Source organism: Nannospalax galili, unplaced genomic scaffold, assembly GCF_000622305.1.
Source record: "Nannospalax galili isolate Female #2095 unplaced genomic scaffold, S.galili_v1.0 scaffold151, whole genome shotgun sequence".
Classification (NCBI taxonomy): domain Eukaryota; kingdom Metazoa; phylum Chordata; class Mammalia; order Rodentia; family Spalacidae; genus Nannospalax; species Nannospalax galili.
In genome coordinates, this window is record NW_008332087.1 from 10,753 (window position 1) to 21,040 (window position 10,288).

A 10,288-nucleotide genomic window follows, 5' to 3' on the forward strand; every position below is an offset into this window, starting at 1 on the left:
TGTTTGAAGTAATGTACTGAAGACATTGTACTTTTTTTGTTGTTTTGTTTTTGAGACAGGGTCTCCTTGGAGCCCCAGCTGGCCTGAAACTCATTATATAGACCAGGTTGGCCTTGATCTCAAAGAGATCTGCTTGCTTTTTCCTCTTGAGTGCTGGAATTAAAGGTGCATGTCACTATGCCCAGCTATTTTTATATAACTTTAGTTCTAGAAATCTAATCTATTTTGATCTATCATCTTTGTCAATGTATATATTGAGTTACCTTCTTAAAAATTTAGAGGGACTAAAGAGATGGCTCAGTGGTTAAGAGCACTGGCTACTCTTGAAGAAGACCTGGATTGAAATCCCAGCACCTGCGTGGTGGCTAACTCCAGTTCCAGGGGATCCAGTGCCTCTTCTGACCTCTGTGGGCATTGTGCCACATGGATGCACTTACATAACACTGCAGACATAACACTCAAATGCATTAAATAAAAAGTTTTTCAAACTTTAAAATTTTATTTAAACTTCATTTATTTTTAAATATTTCATTTATTATTTTAATTTTATGTGTATGAGTGTTTGCCTGCATGTATGTACGTGCATCATGTGCATGCAGTGTCCACAGAGGCCAGAAGATGTTGGATCCCCTAGAACTGGAGTTATGAACAGCTTTTAGCTGCCATGTGGGTATTGAAAATCTAACTTGGGTCCTCTGGAAGAACAAGTGTTCTTAACCTCTGAGCCATCTGTCCAGTCTATTAAACTTATTTTAAAGAGTAAAGAATATATATATTCTTTTTTTTATTTGAAACATGGTCTCGGTAGCTCTGACTGGCCTGGAACTCGTAGAGATCCACCTGCTTCTGCCTCTTGAATGCTGGGACTGAGGGGATGTGCTACCATGACCAGTGCATGGTAGTGTATGTAAATGAATACTTCCATATGAAGATTCTTTTTTTTTTGTTTTATTAAATGTTTTTCCTTTTTTTTGAGATAGGATATCAGTCTGAAGCTGAAGCTGGCCTTGAATTCATGACCTCATGAATTCTTCCTGCCTCAGCCTCCTAAGTGCTGAGATTTTATGTGTGAGCTCTTACTGCTGTAGGATTCTGACATGCGTCTGTGACTTAGAAACACTAGCTGTTTTTATAGGTGTGCATGGGAGGTAAAAGGAATGGGAATAGAAATAGCTTGATCTGAGATACACTTAAAAAATAATGAATTAGCAGGATATCTTTTAAAAATATTTTATATATTTTTAAAATTTATGTATATGAGTGTATTGCCTGCATGTATGTAAGTGCACCCATGTCGTGCAATGCCTGTGGAGGTCAGAAGAGGGGGTTAGATCCCCTGGAACTGGAGGTATGGACTGTTTTTTCGTTGCCATGTGGGTGCTCTGAACCAAATCCAGGTCCTCTGCAAGAGCAGCCAGTGCTCTTAACCGCTGAGCCATCTCTCTAACCCCACATTAGAATATCTTAAACTAAATTTGAATAATTTCTGTGACTGTTAATTGCTCTGTGATGAGTGAAGTCCTTTCACTTACTAAGTTCCTTCTACACTGCATTTAATGGCTTCCTTTTCATTGTTTTAATTTGGACAATATTAAGAATTATATCATAATTTAACCTGAATATAAACACTACTTGTCTTAAATCTGAGTGATTTATGTCTTAAAGCAAGGTGTGTGTGTGTGTGTGTGTGTGTGTGTGTGTGTGTGTCCATGTCCATCTTACAGCTTATGGACCACACGCATCCAGGAATGAAGCCCAACATAGCTACAACTCCATGTCACAATGTCAGAAGGTTGGATAACCTGTCTTTAAAGTGTGGAATGGGAATAATGACCAATTTTTATTAATTCTAAATTTTTCCTACATTAAAAACGTTATCTTGGAAGTTTAAAAGAATATGTTTGAGAAGCTGTGGTTTTGCAGTAATTTTTCCCCTTGGTTTCACAGGCAATTGAAAAACTACAGGCTGGTGCTCTTGCTACAGATGCAGTGACTGCAGCTCTAGTGGAACTTGGGGTATTTCTTTGCTTTGTTTATATTGTATTTAAGGTATTTATGAGTTTATGTTCTTTGTTTTTTAAATGACATGAAACTTCTGAGTTAGTCAATTGTAAATTATGTAGTAGTGTTTCCCAAATATATTACCAAGTTTGGGAACAGCCTGCGATATGGGAGTTTTATCGAATGATATAAAAATTGGTTGATTCCTTTTGAAGTTGATGTCCCCAAGTGATATATATATATATATACACACACATATATGTGTGTGTATGTATATATGTGTGTGTACATATATATATTTAGAATACAAATGATTCTAACTTTCTAGAAGTATCTAAAGTAGAAAGACAAGCTTTGTCACAAACAAAACACATATATATGTCCTGAAGCTATGTATTGTGAAAGTGCCATGCTCCAATAGCATTTTTAGAACAGTTCCCAGTTCCAAGTGGACATTGGGAGATTAAGTGGGGATGCCCTCAGGTTTGCAATCAGTTCTTTGTATTCCATAGGAGAGTCTCTCAGTTTCTCTCAATCTGGAACACTGATGAATTTGAGGCCTTCAGAAGACTGAACTGTGGAGAACACAGATGTGTGTTAGTGATCTGACAAGATTATTATAGGCAAATATTTTTCTGAGTAGAAGACCACTATGGTGGAGATGGTGGACACGGAGATGAGTAGTGATGAGTACAAAGGAGGTACTGAGCATTAAAGTAGATAGACGTTCCCAACTTGACAGATTGTGGGCGTTGGTTAAATCCTTTTCCCTGAGAATATTGCTCAGGAGTTGACTAAAGGTCTTAGGCGTATTTTCAGTATATTCCCCTCTCACTCTATTGTAAAGCTGCACTTTTCATCATTGATAGATTTGAGTCTGTCTTTGTAACTTCATGCTAATCTGCATGCAATCTTAGCTTCCTGTTAATGTAGTCAAGGCAGGTGGCAAATGTGTGTGTGTGTGTGTGTGTGTGTGTGTGTGTGTGCGTGTGTATTTTTTTAATTCTAATTGCCTGAAGCTGGCCGTGGTGGCATCTTTGTAACTTCATGCTAATCTGCATGCAATCTTAGCTTCCTGTTAATGTAGTCAAGGCAGGTGGCAAATGTGTGTGTGTGTGTGTGTGTGTGTGTGTGTGTGTGTGTGTTTGTGTTTGTGTTTGTGTATGGAATTTGTGTGGCTTCCTTATTATATCATGACTGGTAACTGATGCTTTTTTTTTTTTTTTAATGAAAGGGTGGCCTTGTAGCCTCAGCTGACCTAGAAGTCATTATGTAGGCTGACCAGGCTGACCTCAGTCTTACAGAGATCTGCTTGCTTCTGCCTCCTGTGTGCTAGGATTAAAGGTGTGAGCCATAGTGTCTGGCTGTGATTCATGCATCTTATACCCATTCATCAGTCATTAACCATAATTCTCTGGGTATGTCAGAGCCTGTCCTTGATTCAGTTTTTTTCTGTCTATAATAGAATAATAATGCATTCTACTTCACAGAATTATGAGGATTTAGTTAACGTATGTGACTCAGAGTACTGTGTGGCTCGTAGTAAAATTGCTCCATACTTGGGTATGGCAGATTTTACTATTATGAGGTTTGCAATTATTAATGACCAACTTTCCAATACAAAGATTACTGTAAGTTGTGGATAAAAGGAGAAAAATGACATAAAGAAGATTGATGTACTCCCTGCAAAATCTTACCGTTACTCCAAACATATGCTACTGTCCTTTCTGCAGAAGACGATGTGGAGATTATCAGTTTTTGTAGTCATTCTATGTTGGGGGGAAAAATGAGTAATATGGATATATATTCTTAAGGCAATTATGAAGACAAAATTGAATAAAATAAAAAAAATTTAGAGTAACTTTGCTTTTTTCAAGTTATAGATGTATCAGTGTTGAAGAGATGGCTTAATGATTAAGGGCATTTGTTCTTGCAGAGGACCCAGTTTTGGTTCCTAACACCCACATGGCAGCCAACAGCCATCCATCACTCTAGTTCTAGGGGATCTGATGCCTGCTTCTGACCTCTGTCGGCATTGCATGCACATGGTGCATTTACACACATGCCAGCAAAATGCTCACACACATAAAATAAAAATAAACACAATTTAATAAGTTATAGCTGTGTTGTGTTGAGCATTCGATTCTATTTTCTCCCTACATTTATTTATTTATTAGAATGATTTATTTATATTTGTAGAAGTATTTTGCTTGCCTGTATGTATACTGATATATGTGTGGAGCCTATGGAGGCCAGAAGAGGGCTACAGAGCCACTATGTGGGTGCTGGGAATCAAGCTTTGAATCCTTTGATAAAACAGAAAATGCTCTCAACCACTGAGCCACCTCTTTAGCCCCTTCCCTTTCTTTGTAAAGGGATTACTTATTTATACTTAAGAAAAGAGCTTTTGGGGAGTTAAATATGGTAGTTTCAATTCTAAATTTTTTACTTGTTATACGAATGTAAGTAATATAAAGCCCTTTCAGCATATTGGAGTATGCTGAGAAAATCAGAGAAAGCCTGAATTATATTCTTTTATGCTTAAGCGTAACATTCGTCTTTAGTTTTGGTCAACCTACTCAGTGAAGTCTTGTCTTACTGAGTAGATGAGGATGTGGTTGGTCATGCTTATCCTTTACTTTGGAATATGCTTCTTTTGGGTTGTGGGGCAAGGTCTCTCCATGGTAGTCTAGACTGTCCTCAAATTCATGACACTCAGATTCCTACGTACTGGAATTACAGATATGCAAAACCAAGTCTGAAATAGGAGATGTATATATGTGTATATATGTGTATTTATACATATGTACATGTATTTTTAATGAATTAAATAAATATTTTGAGCATTTTCCCATGAGTTTATTTAGAAACCATACAGTGTCAGGCATCCCGTGATGATGGGGCTACAGTCTGAGAAATGTGTTGCTAGATGATTTTGTCAGCTTTTGAAAGTGTACCTACACAAACATTGACTACCATGAAGTGATCAACTGATAAAATCTTATGTGACTACTATCATGTAAGCAGTTAACAGTTGATGTTTAAAAAGATTTATTTTTATTTTATGTGTGTGGGTGTTTTGCCTGCATGTGTGTAAGTATACCATGTGTGTGCAATGCCTACAGAGGCTGGAAGATGGCATTGGATTCTTGGAGCTGGAGTTACAGATGGTTGTTAGCCTTCATGTGGGTGCTGGGAACTGTTACTGAGCCTAAATCTTGGACTTCTGGAAGAGCAGTGAGTGTTCTTAACCACTGAGCCATCTCTACAGTCCCTAATTTAATAATAATAATAATAATAATAATTATTATTATTATTATTTTTGGCTTTTTGAAGCAGGGTCTCCTTGTAGCCCCAGCTGTCCTGGAACTCACTATGTAGACCAGGCTGATGTTGAACTCACAGAGATCGGCCTGCCTCTGCCTCCCGAGTGCTGGGACTACAGGTGTGCGCCACCACGCCCAGCTTAATTGTTAAAGTTTTTTTTTTTTTCCTCACATAGATTATTGTTAGATAGTTCAAGCTGACCTGAAATTTGTGATGTCTGCTTTCATAGCCCTATTGCTGAGATTACAGGTGGGGTTTTACCTTTTTATTTGTTGAGATGGGTTCTAACTGTGTAGCCTTGGCTGGCCTGGAACTTGCTGTATAGACCAGACTGGCCTTGAACTCAACAGAGATTTACCTGATTCTGCCTCCTGACTGCTGGGATCAAAGTCATGTGCCACCATGTGTAGCTAGGGATATATGTTTTGGTGAAATAAGTGATACAGTTTAAACTTGCCTGCTGTATTCTTCTTTGGCAGATATTATACTTGGTGTGAATTCTTTGAGCACTCTACTAAATATAGATTGAAGTAACTGAGATAAAATGGTTTAATGGTCCTTATTGGCTAGAATAAGTATCTGGCCTTGTATTTAAAAAAAAATGTGATCTTTATTTTTTCCCAAATAGTGAAACATTTTAACATAAGTATCAACTTATGAACTTGATGCAGTAGAGGAGAAAGAGATAGGATGAGATAAAATAAGATTTTCACATATTCTTTTTTTTTTTTTTTTAAATTTTTTTTATTTATTTGTATGAGTATATTGCTTGCATGTAGGTAGGTACACCCGTGTTGTGCAGTGCCTGAGAAGGTCAGAAGAGGGCATTGAATTCCCTGGAACTGGAGTTATGGCTGGTTGTTAGCCACTATGTGGGTGCTGGGAATCGAACCTGGGTCCCCTGAAAGTGCAGCCAGTACTCTTAACTGCTGAGTCATCTCTCCAGGCTCCCCATTAAGGTAGGATCTCATGTAACCCAGGCTGGTTTTGAACTTGCTATGTTGCCAAGGCTGGATTTGAGCTCCTTATCCTCTTGATTCCCTCTCCTATGTGCTGGGATTATAAGCATGTGCCACTATGCCTGGCTTTTCTTTTAAACTTAAAAAAAAAAAATTTCTTAGTTAACATACATCAGTGTGGGTTTCATTGTGACATACCACTATACTTTTTCTTCCTTTTCATTTAAAAAAAATTACTGTTTGACAGTTTCAACATGTATATAGTGAATTTTGGTCATTTTCATCTGTCATTCATTTCATTCTCTCCCTCACCCACTGAAACCCTTCTTTCTTGAGAAATGCCCTTCCTACTTTGATGTCTTTTTTTTGTGGCCCTTTAGTTTGATTATGATTATGTGCATGAGCATGTGTGAGGGATTACACTGTATTTTGTTTTTACTCATATGTAGCTCACACAGGGCACCTAGACCCATTTTCCTGCCAGCTCTTCTTGGAAACAGATGATCGTTTTTCTAGTCCACTTCAAACACAAGTGTTGCCATCCTAAGACTACCACTTCTGGAGAGGTTATTTTCTTTGTTTAAATGAAGTAGGTATATTGGCATGGTAGATTATGACCAGTTTTTCCTTTTAGGGAAAATGGAATTGAGATGGAATATGGCCACTCCTGTGAGAGGTGTTCTATAGTATGAAAATGCAAAGATGCCTCCAAGTACATTTAGTTTTTCCTCAAAATACATGCCAGTTTATAGATCATATTTTGATGACTTATTGTTGAGTTGAATTGGCCTTGTTTTATATTGCTTTTGTAGATTACCTTATAGCAAATGAAAAACATTGGGTTTTACAACTCTATTTTCACTTCAACAGAGAAAATTAATATTGGGAAGCATTTTAGTCTATATCTGGCTTATACAACATTGGGTGTTTGCTGTTTTTCTTGGCTGCCTAGAATTAGTTTTGGTTTAGATATTGACAGTAGGTTTAAGATGCCAGACCATTGTTTTGTGCATTTTATATATATGGCCTCTGATAGTATTTCTTTTTTGAGGAAATTGGATACAGTTCTCAGTGAGTCACGGGCCACCACTTTCTTAGTATTGTTCTAAAAGTAAAAGCAAAAGGCCTGTTTCATGGATTTTGAAGGTGAACTACACATGAAACTAAGCTTTCCATAGAGGTATTTTCCAAAGAAAGTACTAAGACCTGATTTAAAATATTTAATCTAGTAAGGAATAATTGGTGAAATGTGGATCACAAACCTATAGAGAGATACTTGCAATTCTCTTGTGATAAAAAACTGATGACTCTGGCAGAGATTTTCCATCTTGTTAGAACCTTCAAGAAATTTTGGTTCATTTTGAAACTGATTACTATAGCAGGTAGAATTCTGTACATTAAGAGTTGTGCCAAAGGGGCTGGAGAGATGGTTTAGTGGTTAAGAGCACTGGCTGCTCTTGCAGAGGACCCAGGTTTGGTTCCCAGCACCCACATGATGGCTAACAACTGCCAGTAGCTCCAGTTTCACAGGATCTGATGCCCTATTCTGACCTCCACAGTCATTGGGTGACATGGGAACACTTAACATATATTCAGGCAATACACTCATACACATAAAAAATAATAAGAATAGTGTTAGGACTAACTTAAATTTCAAATAGTGAAAGGCAAATCACAGAAGACTCTTGTCAAAGTGTTCTGTTTGGCTGGGGATGTTGATCAGTGGTGGAGCACATACTTAACATGCATGAGTTTGGTCCCTTGAGTTTTGATCTCCAGTACTGCAGAAAAACCAAAACCAAAAAGTCAACCAAACTCAAACAACAAAAGAAAAATTCCAAAATGATCTGTTGAAATTATGTATTCTAAGTGGAGCCTGTAGTTTGGCTAACTTGATTCATCCTTCAAAGTTTCCTTTAGTTAAGGAAGATCTTAATTCATGTCTGAAACTGATTATTGTCCAAGTGCTTTCACGTTTATAGAGCAGATTATATTAGTGCAGTCCCTTGTCTTTGAATCTTTATGCAATCCAGCGGATTGTTTGGTAACTCATTTGCACCTCTCACACTCTTTCATTGATAATGTCTTTTATTTGTTGCAATGGGAGGGGGTGGCAGTCTTGTGTTTTATTTATGTGAAGTTAAAGTTTTACTATTTTTCTCATAATATACAGTGTTTTTGCTGAATGAAATTTGAATTTTAGCATTAGATACTCTTTTCTTTCTTTTTTTTTTTTTTTAAGGTTGATCTCATGGGTTGTTTCAAATACCCTGTTTTGCTTATCTCTTTAGCAGTATTTCCAGTGGTGCTTCAGTATTTCTGTGTATGCCAGCAGTTTATGGAGACTTTATGTTTCTCTGCATTTTTTGTTTTATTTTTTGAGGTGTACACACAGTTACACTTCATGGACTTCCATCCAGCCAAGTATCCATGTTCTTCTTGTGAAGAGGCAGAGAAAATCACCTCTCCCAAGAATTTCCACCTTCTGACCAAGGGAAATGTGTTCTGAAGAGCTGTACAGATGGGAGGCAACTTGTTTGCTTGTTCTGCTTGCTAGAGCATTGATTTAATTAGAAGACAGGCTGTGGGTGGCCATGTGCAGACAAAGAAGCACCAGACAGCCCAGTAAAAGTAAGCCTGGGACAGTAAAAGTAAGTTAAGCTCTTTTAAAACACTTTTTTGAGTACTGATGCTGATTCTTGCCTTTAGACTGAGTGGCAACTTATAACTTACTGATTGTGTTTACACATTAGGTACATCTGTTCTTTTTCTAAGACCCTATAAATGAAATTCGCATTCTAGTACAAAGTACTTGCCTAGTGGAAAAACACTTGATTTTTTCCCCCCACCATTTTTTTAAGAATAAAAAAACCCTAAATCAATTATTACATTTTATATTAACTTTACATTGCATCAAAACCCTGTATCAGCTGTTGACCAAGTGAAAACACTCAAGTGCAGGCTTTGTCATGCTTTACTTTGTAGTGAGGGGAACATAAGGAATTACTTTAGCCTTTTCCAGCCATTTCTTGGTGAGCTTTGTGGATCTCATCAGGTGTTTCCTCTTGCTGAATCAGACAGGGGCTATGCAGTAAGACCTGTCCAGAGTTCCTGAGAAGCATGGCGTTTCACGTGTAATTTTTATTTTTCTCTTGGAATTGGCACTCTCAAGAATATATTACATTTTGAAATTCAATTTTGAGCTACTTAAAGCAACACGGTAGAATGATAGAATTGGCGGTAATCCTGTTTTTTTGACTAAGTAGAAGTAATTCAGACTACTGGATCTTTGTGTATGAAATATATTCTAGTTCAGTATTCATAGACACAGTGCACAGAGGTATTTAATTCAATGTAATAGGATTTTATAGTATCAAAAAAATTTTTTTTTTGCTTTTGATAATGAAGGAGCTAAACTGAGATTTTTCTCTGTGCTGTTTCTGTATAACCTCAGGATGATTCTGTGATGTTTAATTTGAAAGACTGCGTTTTTTTCTTTTTTTGGTGGGGGGGCTGTCTTGATGTGTGCTGTATATTAAATCTAGGGGTTCATCCCCCCAATTTTAATTTATTTTTTGTAAGTTTGTGTACTGCAATGTGCATGTGGAGGTCAGGAACAACTTTCAGGAGTTGGTTCTCTCATTCCACCATGTGGATTCTGGGGATTGAATGTAGGTCATCAGGTTTGGTGACAAGCACTCTGACCTACAATAACATTTTACTGGCTCTAGGCCCTTTTGATAGGTTCTCTACCACTAAACTTAATCTTCAACCCAGAAGACTGCCCTTTGGTGTCGCGAGCCGGGACTCTGTCCAGCAGAGTCCAGGAAAGACGACACAGACACCAAGGTGAGGTTCAAGCTTCTGTTTCTCTTTCTTCCTTTATTCTCTCTTATTCTCTCTCATATTCTCTTCACTATGATGCTGTCTCCTATGATGCTGTCCTTATGATGCTGTGTTTCTCATGATGCTGTCTCCTACCTCTGTCTGTCTCTCTGTCT

At 37.5% G+C, this 10,288-nt stretch overlaps 1 protein-coding gene across 11 annotated transcripts in view; it reads left to right on the forward strand.

Moving 5' to 3' along the window:
- Positions 1 to 10,288, forward strand: part of Tasp1 (taspase 1) — a gene marked incomplete at its 5' end in the record, with an annotated part of 441,173 nt that overhangs the window by 1,043 nt on the left and 429,842 nt on the right. For 9 of the 11 annotated variants that reach the window (XR_003848562.1, XM_029560670.1, XM_029560666.1 and 6 more), the window contains 2 exon segments: positions 1,948 to 2,016; positions 8,671 to 8,938. Coding sequence is in view for 8 of the 11 variants with exons in the window: in XM_029560670.1 (XP_029416530.1) it covers positions 8,882 to 8,938 (57 nt within the window). 11 annotated transcript variants of the gene reach the window in all.